The sequence below is a fragment of the Chiloscyllium punctatum genome, chromosome 14, assembly GCF_047496795.1.
Source record: "Chiloscyllium punctatum isolate Juve2018m chromosome 14, sChiPun1.3, whole genome shotgun sequence".
NCBI classification, from domain to species: domain Eukaryota; kingdom Metazoa; phylum Chordata; class Chondrichthyes; order Orectolobiformes; family Hemiscylliidae; genus Chiloscyllium; species Chiloscyllium punctatum.
Genome location: NC_092752.1, coordinates 11546604 through 11558845, shown reverse-complemented (window position 1 = coordinate 11558845; position 12242 = coordinate 11546604). Strand labels below are relative to the sequence as shown.

The 12242-nt window shown below is 42.7% G+C and overlaps 1 protein-coding gene across 2 annotated transcripts in view; it reads left to right on the top strand.

Annotated features, from left to right (window-relative positions):
- The window catches only part of LOC140485594 (probable E3 ubiquitin-protein ligase HERC3), a 93127-nt gene that overhangs the window by 59242 nt on the left and 21643 nt on the right, over positions 1–12242 (top strand). For both annotated transcript variants that reach the window (XM_072583881.1, XM_072583882.1), the window contains exons 11-17: positions 2476–2535; positions 5198–5309; positions 7331–7520; positions 8793–8956; positions 10091–10204; positions 10321–10344; positions 11841–11930. In XM_072583881.1, the coding sequence (XP_072439982.1) occupies positions 2476–2535; positions 5198–5309; positions 7331–7520; positions 8793–8956; positions 10091–10204; positions 10321–10344; positions 11841–11930 (754 nt within the window). The remainder of the gene's footprint in view (positions 1–2475; positions 2536–5197; positions 5310–7330; positions 7521–8792; positions 8957–10090; positions 10205–10320; positions 10345–11840; positions 11931–12242) is intronic.

Sequence of the window (12242 nt, the reverse complement as noted above, 5' to 3'; positions counted from 1 at the left end):
TTTATATAAATATTTTTATTGAAAAGCTTTTTTAAATCTTTTACAAAACATTTATATATTTTAAAAAAGCCATCAAAACAGAAACAAAAGGTACAAAGAACAAAGCCATAGCATAGTACCATTGTTAATAAACAACCCACTATTCTACCAAAGAAACATATCTACTTAACTAAAACTAAACCACAAACATATTAAATAAATACTAGCTTAAACTACATTCAAATTACTTAAATAATATCTCACTACTTTATTCTATCTTACTCATCACATCTCCAATGAGGCTCCCATCCCTTGGAGTACCCCCTACAGTACCCATATTCTTTTCCTTCTCGTCATCTCCTCGCTCCATCATCAGCCTACGCTACTCCATACGACCTGGTGGTTTTTCTGACATCCAATTCAGTAGAATGTTCTTCCTCGCGCAATGGGCAAGGATATTACACAGTCTCTTTCCGTGTTGCCCCAGAGTGGGCAAATTTGGTAACCCCAAAAGAAGAATGACTGGATCCATATTAATTTCCATCCCTAGAATGTCCTTTAGCTCCCTTACTAGAGAACTTTAATATCTTTGTTATTGGTCATGTTGCAACATCCAACGTGTGGGAGTGCCTATATTAATTTTGCATTTGGGACATTCTGGTGACACTCTTGTCTTAAACATAGCTAGCCTTTGGTGCCATATGAGCTCTGTGTAAGATCTTCAATTGCTCTGTTACGTACTGAAATTTTCCTTGCATTCCCCCAGGTATCTTCCCATATCTCCGGTGAAATGTCCTCTCCAAACTCAGTTCCACGTCTTACAGAGTCCTTCCATATCCACCAGAGCACGGCCTTTCTGTAAATGATATAAAATACTAAATGAAAGAGTACCTGTACACTGGAGTACCCTTTTCTCCCCATCTGATTTATAACATTGGGCCAGGAGTGTGGTCTTCCTCTGTATATAATTCATTACCTGGAAGTATCGGAAAAGGTCCTTATTGGACAATCCATAATTCTGACTTAACTGACTAAATGACATCAAGACCTCTTCCCTCAAATAAATCTCCCAAACATAGAATTCCTTTGTTCTCCCATGTCTTAAAGCCAGAATCCATTGCTCCAGGTTTAAATCCTTGGGCTCCTACCAGCAGGGTAAATGGCTAAGTCTTAAGCCAATTGCCCTTGCTTTGCCTCATTATCCTCCAAGCTTTCGCTGTGTTCAAGATAATTGGGCTATTACATTGCTGGGTCATGGATTTCATCTTGTCCATAAGTAATAACTTAATTAGAGGACATTTTGACTGTGAGACTTCAATATCAAGCCATATCGATTCTCAATTCCCCCGTACCCAGTCACCAACATATGCTAACAGAGCACTTATTTGGTATTTCTTCAAATCTGGAAGATCCACCCCTCACTCAGCTGCAAAAGCTGTAATATAGTGAATTTAATTAGAGGGCGCCTATGGCACCAAATAAAGGACCGTAGCCAACCATTAATCCTCCGTAATACTTGTCTAGACAACAGTAATGTGAGCATTCTCATGGGATATACCAGTCGGGGAAGGACATTCAACTTAATCAGGACTATTCGGCCCAGCCATGATAACAGTGATCCCTCCCACCGCTGCAAATCCTGTTTTCTCTCTCTAGTGATTGTACAAAGTTAGCCTTCTACAGCTGGTGGAAGGAAGGGATAATAAAAATTCCCAAACACAGAAAACATTTTGGTGACCATCTAAACGGGAATTGCATTTTATCCTTCAAGTTAGGCACCTCCACTAGGCCCCCTACTAGCATGGCTTCCGATTTTGTGAAATTGATCCAATAACCCGAAAAACTACCAGATGAATTAATTGTTTGGATCAGTCGGGGAACAGACTTCTCCGGATCAGCCAAGAATAAAAGGACATCGTCTGCATATAGGGTAATCTTATGCTCCCCCATTCCCACTTTTGGCGCTACTGTTTTCAGAGTGCCTTCTAATAGTTTCAGCTAACCGTTCAATTGCCAAGATTAGCCGTGATCTTTATTGCATGGTGGAGCAGGCTTGATGGCCCCATTTCATACAAATGTGTTTACTTATGGTTTTGTGTTTGCTGCCTTTGAGAGCTTTAAGTGGAATAGGAGTCCACTACCAGTTATGAATGGACACAGGTTATGCAGTAGATGCCCTCCCTGTGCTTTTGCGAGGGCGTAGGATGCTAGCAGCCATCTTCCCAAATTTGAAAGGGAAGAACTTGGTTCCCATTTGTAAAGCTGGCCAGCAAACCACAAGACTGGTAAGACTTGGGCTCTTGGAATGAATTGAGGAGATATTGGGCCTGATGGTTGAAAATGACTCCCGTTTACTCCAATCCAAGGCAATCCTTGATTCAATCAGATGTGAAATATTACCACTGAAAGTCTGTGATCTTGTGGCTGGGTCACATGTGAAAGCAGCCTTTATGATGATGCTTAATCCACTAACCTGTACTTCTGCTTTTTTCTCAGCGAATTAAATGCAATATTTTCATCACCTGCGAGTTTGAATGGCAGTTTCCTTGATCATCGGTAAGTACAGTAATTGATTTTGAATGTGACCACAGTTCTCTCTTTGTGTGTGTCAAGGGAATGCAGCCTGGTGATCCAAAAAGGTTAGAAAAATTACACGGTTGCAGTGTGGTAAAGTTAGGGCTGTGCAATGGCTCTTTACTTTTCAGGATTTATTTGGTTTGGTCAGGAACAGGAAACTGCCATCTTAATCTGGTCTGGCCTTCATGGGACTCCAGACCCACAGCAATGTGGTTGACTCTTAATTACCCCTCCTGGGTAATTAGGGATGGGCTAATGGGGTTGTCCTCAGATCAGAGATATACTTGGAGATTTTTTCCCATCACCAGCCACAATGCCCTCTGACCATTTGTTACCTGTCAATCTCCTGCTCACTGATTTGATTGGATAATTCTTACTTTCACTCAAACAGCCTTCTACGCTCCCATTGTTCTCGATGCCTCAAAGAGAAGGTACGAGGGAAGAAAGCTAGTTGTTTTTATTTTGTAAAGGTTTCTAAATACATTAGTTAGGCCACGGGTGGAGTACTGTAAGCAGTTCTGGTGTCACACGATAGGATAGATGTGATTGCAGTAGAGAGGGTGCAGAAAATCATTGGGATGTTGCCAGGGCTGGAGTGATTCTGCAACAAAGATGGATGAGATAGGCTGGAGTTATTTTCCTCAGAGTGGAGAAGGCTAAGGAGGGATCTAATTGAGGTGTACAACGTTATGATGGCATAAATAGGGAGAACCTTTTCCCCTTTAGTAGAGGAGTTAGTGATTAGGGGATAGCGTTTAAAGGTAAGGAGGGGGAGGTTAATAGGGCTTAGTGATTTGAAATGAGGTCAGCCAGGGGGACCTTCTAGAATATGACTGTCCTGATTGGGCTGTTAACCTTGTCCAATCAGGGAGCCCTGGCTGACAGATTAAAAGGAGTATCAGAATTTTTGCCCTGTATTTTTTTTTTTGTTCACCCTTAATGTCAACTCAGAAGCTGATTGGATGAGTCTTTCGCCAACTGTGCTGTCTTGCTGCCGAAGGGGACACCTCATGTACCGTGGAAGCTAATAATAAAACGCCAGTACATGAAAAAAAAATTAAAAAAATAAAAGTTGTGTCAGGGGTTTTGTTCACTCTAGCAGCTGGATCAGTGTCATGTGCTATGCATTTGTAAATAAAAGGTGACTTGGTGACGGGATAGCAGCCTCCTTTGAGTTGTTCCACAGGGAATTTCAGTAAAGGTCTCATTACCCATCCAGAGAACGGTGGGTATCTGGAACCAATGCCTATAAGGATATCAGAGACAAGAATCCTCACGCTATTTAAGAAGCATTTAGATGATCTTATAAAAATTCCATAACATATACAAAGTTACAGGCCAAGTGATGGAAAATTGGATTAGACTAGGTACGTGTTTGATGACTGGCATGTGATGAAGACTCTGAGCTTATAACTTTTCCCTTGGTCATTGTCAGCAGTGTCAGAGAGGTTAACCCTCAGCTCCTGGAGATTCCAGGGCAATCCTGACACCAGGATCCCTTTGTTTGTGCAGCTCCTTTTTGGATTCTGCAGGAGGCTGGTGGGGCCAGCTTTAATCCTAGCGTTCAGTTGGGAATAAGTTAATAATTTGAGTGGAGGGATTGGGGAAGCAATTTGGGGTAAGTTACTGTTGAATCTACACCTGTTCCCCTTGAATTCCAGCTAATCAGAATTTCTCTCCTCTCCTCCGCTCTTCCCTGGCTTTTGTTTGACCCATACCTTAAAGTTGCCAAGTTAATTTGTCTTGTTTTCCCTTTCGCTGAAGGCTTTGAGCAGAGTTTGCCTCAATGCATCTCAGAACCTTTAACTTGCTTTTCTGATGCATTGAAAGATACAGCTGTTACATGGTCATGTACCAGTTAGGTTTCTCTCTCCTTATTAATTTTTAAATCATTCTTTGTTTTTATTTTCTGCCCAGTCTTCTGACCTGCCACATATCTTTCCAGCGCTAGGTACTATTTTTAATTTAACCATGGAGAGTGAATTCTCCTTTTTGAAAATGTTCTTTCTGAGAATGTACCTGTTTTGTCTATTCTGAATATATCCTTGAGTGTCTGCCCACTCCATCTCTACTGACCTTTTCTCTAAACCTAATTTGTCTTAAACTAAAGCAAAGAACTGTGGATTCTGGAGATCTAAAACAAACAAAACAGAAATTCCTGGAAAAACTTAACAGGTCTGGCAGCATCTGTGGAGAGAAAACAGAGTTAATATTTAAAGTCTAGTGGACCTTTCATCAGAACCTGATTTGCCCATTCACTTAGCAAGCTCTGCTTTATTCCCCTTCCATATGTCGTTATAATATCACCAATTATCTTGTTCTGCTATACCAGACATCGCATGACCTGCTCTCTGCTTGGATCCAGAATGTGCTATTCTAAGGTGTTATCCTGAATTTTGTTTTATAACTGGCCACAGTAGGAGAAATCTCAGTACCTCAATCTATGCCCAGAATCATATTAATACATAAAAAAGATTTGTTCGAAAGGTATTTGTTTTTTGTAATTATATGGATTATCAGAATGAAAAGCACTGGATTCTGACAACAAATTACTTTGATGTTTTAATAAAGAAGATAAGGTAAGAGATGGAAGAATATGGACAGGTTTTCCATAACTAGTACATATTTTGATCCCTTGCAGTAATGATGAGCACTTTAAAACTAGTGCTCGAAATCCTGGAATTGACTTGAAGGCTGCCATGTTGTTTTTTGAGAAGATGGTGAATTCTCCGTATGCCAAATTACTACATCAGGTAAACCTTTAACATTATAGAATGTGAAACCTGGTTGTTTTGAGTTCCTTGTTCTTTGAGTGAGTGAGAACTTTCAAGATCTGGATTCTCCATGATGCTAATCACTTTGGCTTTCTCCAGTGATTTACTTGAAGGTGTCATTGATTTGGTCTTCATGCATAAGACCCCAGGATACAAAGTTATCATGAAATGAGCTGCATTTCATGCAGGGATTTAGACTGTGGACAGTCTAGAAGACAATGCACCACTGGCTGGGTACACTGAAAGTGGGTTGGAACATTATGTGAGAACTGAATAAAAGTTAACATTCCCCACACAATGATATTCTGATCACCGCTGAATATTTTCGTCATTGGAACTATACAGAGATGACATTAGTTTCTATCCATAGAACAGGTTTTGTCCACACTGCTTTACCTACATGCTTCACCTCTCTACAGTTTGTTTTTCCCAATAATTTGTTTTTCTCACCCCCTCCCCGGTCCCTCTGCAACCCCCTCCTGCCTTGCCCCTTTCCTCTTTCCCAGTCACGCCAACATTCCTCTTCCTTATTCCCCATTCCCCTTCCTCATGCTATCCACAATCCCCTTCTGGGGCGGCTCAGTGGTTAGCACTGCTGCCTCACAGTGCCAGGGACTTGGGTTCAATTCCAGCCTTGGGTGACTGTCTGTGTGGGGTATGTGTGGGCTTTCTCTGGGTAATCCAGTTTCCTCCCACAGTCCAAAGATGTGCACATTGGGTGGATTAGCCATGGAAAATGCAGGGTTACCAGGGTAAGAAGTGGGAGTAGATGCAATGCTGTTTGGAGTGTCAATGCAGACCCTGTTGCCTCTATCTGCACTGGGCTTCTGTAGTTCCTGGAGTCATCCGATGCCAACGCAGTGAGTATAGAGCGTCGACTCTCCTGCACCTCGGATGCTGCCTGACCTGCTGTGCTTTTCCAACGCCACACTTTTCAGCAGCAGATGAACAAAGTCATACATTGAATAGTTACAGTCCCTGGGGTGGGTTGTTCCCAAATAGAGATGAGGTATAAAAATAGAAACAGGAAGCTAGGAAAATCTGTAGGTTCTGTTAAATGTTGTCCTGGTTCAAAATGCCATTTACTTTTTGGTAACCAAGGTAACCCTGCTTGTCTCTCTGAGAAATGCTCTCACTCCCTGCTTGCAGAAAGCAAGGAAATGTTACGGAAATGAATTGAGGCTGCAAATGAATAATCAACTATTGGCTGCAGCCATGGATGGACAATCCATTATCAATGATACAACAAGGAAGGCTGACTGCAGATGCCTCTTGCTGATGGTTTGGTATTGACTATTGTCACCATGAAGCATTCTTATTATCTGAATGCTTCTGCTGTAGTTGATGTTGGGTGATCAAAAGGTGGCCGGGCTTTTTGTATCAGGGCTGTTGAATAATTATAGGTAATTCCCTTGTAGGATTAGTGTCTTTGTGTAAAGTCTTTGTTTTGGGAGTTGCATGGAGCAACCCTCATACTTTGTTACAAACATCAGCTGTACAATAGTTTTAAAACATTAAGTAATTTAGTATCTGAAGCCAATGTTGCTCTGTGGAAATAAACAGACACATGCAATTACTGAAATAATTGCAAATGCGTATAACATATGAACAGGAAATAATTCAGTTTATGTCCCACCTTTCGCAACATCAAGAGTGTCCCACAAACTCTTTACCATCAGTTTTGAAGTCACCCCTGTAACGTTGGAAACAAGGTGACCAGTTTGTGCACACATTTGTGGGAATTAGTGGCCTTATTTGATGTAGTATGGCAAATATTGCAAGAACTCCCTTTCTCGCCTTCAAAATAGATCTATCATGGTCGCCTGAGAGGACAGGTGGTCCTTGGTCTAACATCTAAAAGCTCCCTCCTCCACCTCAGCACTGCGATGGAGTGTCTGCCTGGAGGAGTGGGACTTGTACCCAGGGTGCTACCCACTAAGCTTCAGCGATCCGAAAGGAAGATAATCTTGATACGACCGTGTTGAATTTTTCTTTTTCAGGTTACTGTGACTTTAGAGAATCATTTGATTTCCCAGTTACCGACTTCTCCACCTGATGTTGAGGCCATGAGAGCCTTTTTGATTTTACCGGTGCTTCCCCTGTTCCGAGAGTCTAAGAATTATTTGACCTTTGCTCTGCCATTCGCTGCAGCCATTCTCCACTTGGATGCCAACCCGAGCAAAGTGTTGGGTAGGTACTGAGCACATGCAGAGCTGATGAAGTAAAGTAATGCCGAATCTAAATTGGTATTGGTTTCCCCAAACATTTCTGAGCATTGGTTATGGCTGTGTGTATCCCCGTTGGTTTACTGTTGTGACCTGAACTATCTTTCTGTACAATCATTCCGCCCGTGTTTAAGGACCAGGTTGGGGAAAACATGTGAAGATTGCTCCTACCTGCCATTACACAGCTTTGTTTGAGCTCTTGGGGGAATTTCTCCACTCATGTATTGATTGAAGAGGCTGTTTATGCTAAAGACTTGCCCCACATTTTTTCTTACTCATTAACGGGCTGAAGGCATCACTGGCATTTATTGCCCATCTCTATTTGTAAAGAATCAACCGCATTGCTGTGGGTCTGGAGTCAGGTGGAGGCCAGACCAGGCGAGGATGGCAGTTTCCTTCCCTAAAGGGCATTAGTGAACCAGATGGTGATTTTTTTTTTTTGTTTTTTACCTGACAATTCAACAATGGATTCATGGTTGTCACTCGGCTCTTAATTCCACATATTTATTGAATCAAATTCCCCCATCTGCCATGGTGGGATTCGAACCCAGCTCCCTAGAACATCCTTTGGGTCTCTGGATTAACAGCCCAGCAATAATACCACTAGGCCATCGCCACCTCCTTGCAGCATAAGATGCTAGTGCTGCTGGACAGACATTTGAATTAAAAACTGATATGGCCCGTTTCTGAAGTATCATACTGGATTTAAAATGTTAAGCCTGTTTCTCTCTCCAAAGATGCTGCCAGACCTGCGGAAGTTTTTGTTAGACAGGTGGGAGTTTGAACGGGAGGCTCCAGGATCTTTGGAGCATAGTTTCAGGAGTAGGATGTTCAGCCTCCCCTTTTAGATGTGAACACAGCAGGGAGAGGGACAATAGGGGGATTATCCACAGAAGTAGTAAATAGATTACCTTACCGTGAGCATGAGAGAGCGGAGAGGCTAAAAGTGAAAGACTGGGTCCCGGGATCATGACGAGATGGGAGAGTTCGTGTGGACGGGTAGGGGGTTTATGTTGTTCAGCATGACTGTGTTCAGAAGGAGGAGGGTGCTGGGGGACCTCCGATGGAGACCTGTCTCAATGGCTGAGGTACATTGGCAGGGCAGAATGAAAATGGAGTGGGATCTGTGGCAGATAAAATGTAGACTCTCTCGGATCAGTGCTTGGCCGACGAAGGGGATAATGACCTCCTGTTATTCCCAGTGATTGTTTAATCCGATGGTCTTTTCTCCTTGCAGACAACTGGTGGTGCTGGGTAGATGCTGGCTATTTCTGCCAGCTGGTGGAGCTCTATAAAGATGCAGTGGTCTACCTTCTAACCCGGATGAAGACCTCACTGCTGGCTCCTGTGTTTAGCCATTACATCATTGACGCGCTCCGGATTTTGGAAAAGCTGCACAAGGTACTTAACTGAAATCAAAGATTGGAAATTTACCTTTTGCCTTGGGAAGTGGTCCCATTCCTGGGACTGGTGACAAGCTTTAAAGACCTTAAAGTTGCAGTCACGTCTATTACAGATCTAGGATGAGCAGTTCTCCTATCACTTGCCTGTAAACCAACCTAAACTTTGGTAATCTGCTCGCTTTGCAGACATTTTTTATTTATTCTTTAGTTTCTTGGTAGCGAACTTAAACATTGCGAAAGAACTTTTCGGCTTGCACGTATCAGGGCAAGGACGTAACAGACCAATTTTAACAATGTTGATATATACACTGTATTTATTCTTTCCTAAGATGTGGGCTGGATTAGCCAGCATTTATTGTCCACTTCTAATTGTCCTTCAGAAGGTGACCTTTTTAACCCGTTATGGTCCAGAGAGGGCATATACCTATATGCACGGTCTTAGACGTTCTCTCTCTCTCTCTCTCTCTCTCTTTCTCTCTCTCTCTCTCTCTCTCTCTCTCTCTCTCTCTCTCTCTCTCTCTCTCTCTCTCTCTCCATAACTGATACACAGTAGCAATAATGTGTCCCATCTAGACGTTGTGCTGTAGTGACTCACCCAAACTCCTTCAACACCCTTTGGAAACCCATGATCTCTACCACTTGGAAGGACAAAGATAGCAGATGCATGGGACCACCACCACACTTAAGATCCTCTCTAAGTCACTCATCATCCTGACTTGGAGGTCTATCACCGTTGCCTCATTTGTTTTTGTGTTAAACAGGAATTCCCTCCATCATGGCACGCGGACTACCACGGTTCAAAAAGGTGCTTCACTGCTGCCTTCTCAAGGGCAATGAGAGATGGGCAAAAATTGCTGGCTGATTGGGTTAGAAATGCAGTCAGATCTCCATTGCACCATTTGAATCTGAAATGCATTTGTTAAAAAGCTTAGTTCCAGGATAAATAGGTAGATGCATGGGCATGTTATCTGCTTGGTTGTCTTATTTCCACCTGAAGAGAAGGGTTAAATTGGCTCCATTTCTTTGTGAGCTTTATTTGTGTTTAAAACACCACACACAGCATAAATCTTTGTTTAGTCAATACCTTACACCTAAACCAAGTTTTTGTTTTCCTCTCTTTGTTTCTACACAGGTTAATGTGACTGTGAACCATATTGACTACGAGGCATTCTACATCCACGAACTGAATAACTTAGTCAATATTGAAACAGATTTTCTTTACTGGGCATCTCAACATGCTGGAGTAGTAAGTCCATTGCTTATCGTACTTCTAATGTTGCAGGTTGAGACAGGCTGTTCATTGAGTCTTTACTCATCTCTTCACTTTTGTTCTGTAGCTAAGATTTCTGTTTTGTTTTGCAGAAAATTCAACCAGCTATCGCAGAAGTAAGTAAACCAAATGTCATTTTAATTTTTAACAGGATGACTGGGATATCTGTGAAAAGAGGTCCTCATCTCTCAGAACTTGTCCCTTTTTTTGTAGGCTAAGAATAAGTTGCACTTGCATAGCACCTTGTCTCGTCCCCAGAGTGCACCAGCATGCTTTGCAGTCATTGGGTTGCTCTTGACTGTTGCTGGTGCCACATGGTACACAGCAAGATCCCAAATTCAGCTCATGAGATGACTGATGAAATCACTGAACATATTTGGTTGAGGAATAAATGTTGGTCAGGGCACTTCAGACAGCCACCCTGTTCTGCTGTGGCTGGTGTCCTGGGCTTATTTGCCTGAGAGGGCAGCTCAGGACTCAGTTTGACGTCCCATCTGATTAAGGTGGCACTTTGGCACTGAGCCCCTGAAGAGCCTCCTCGTCAACGTTGTACTAGTCTCCTTTAAACAATTTTGCCACTCCATCTCTTTTCTTCCCTTTCCAAAGTGCCTTGTATTCAGGAATATTTAATCTGTTTTTTAACCTTTTTTTCAGTCCTGCCCCATACTGTCACTATATCATATTCCAATGGCTATCTGTGTCAGCAGCTCTTCAGTCTTATTTACCAATCAGTTTGTATGTAAGTGTGTCAATCTAATTTAGACTATTTTGCATCCCATCTTACTTGAACCCACCTAATGCCTGCCTCTTTTCTAGTGTATCTCTTTCTTCCAGTCATTTGTGCACCTTGGTTCCTTTTGGATGTTCCATTCGAAATTGCAGAGGTGTGACGATGCAGGAGGAGGTCATTCAGCCCGTTGTATCTGCACTGACCCTTTTGTTGAGCATCATTAACTATGCCAATTTCTGCTTTTTCTCCATAACCTTGCACGTTATTTCTCTCCAAATAGTCATCCAATTCTCCCGGGATGCTTAAGTTGAACCTGCCTCCTCCACACCTCCAGGGACTGCATCCCATACCCTAACTACTCACTGAGTGACAGAAGTTTTTCCTCGCGTATACTTACCCCTTTTGTAAATCACTTTCAGTCTATTCTAGTTCCCATTCCCCTGTTTAAACTTTCCCCAGTTTTGATAGTGGACTGCTCCTCCAGGACTCTGGTTCATAAAATCATGGAATCCCTACAATGTAGAAGCAGGCCATTCGGACCATCGAGTCTACACCGAAGAATGTCCCACCCACACCCACCTCCTTAACTTATCCATGAAACCCTGCATTTTCCATGGCTAGCCTACCTAACCTGCACGTCGTTGGACTGTGGGAGGAAGCCCACACAGACACTGGGAGAATGTGCAAACTCTACAGAGACAGTCGCCTGAGGATGGAATTGAACCCAGATCCCTGGTGCAGTGAGGCAGCAGTGCTAACCACTGAGCCACCATATCACCCCTGAGACACTGTGCCAGCTCTTGGTTGAGCAAGATTTTCTCCTTCTATTACTTTGTGCGTTTTTCTGCTTTGCCTTAAGATTTGCTTCCTGATTCTTTCCAGGTCCCCATTGCTTTCTGCTCCTACCCTTTTGTCTTGAATGCTCAGGCAAAGACAAAGATGTTACAGACAGAAGCTGCGTTACAGATGCAGGTATGTTATATTGGGACTAGTGGTAAAACGTAACTGTGTCTCATAAGAAATTGCAGTACACGTTTGCCACAATCTGGGATCTAGTCAGTGGCTGCCAATAGCAGTGTGATGGAAATGGTGATTTCATCCTTGGGATGCTGGCATAACAGGATGTGGGCATCACTGACTGGACCGGCATATATTGCCCATGCCTAGATGCCTTTGAGAAGTTGGTGGTGAGACACCTTCATGAACTGCTGCATGTCTAGTGACGTAGGTCCCCCCACATTATTTTTAAGAAAGGAGTTCTGTGACTTTAACCCAACGACAGTG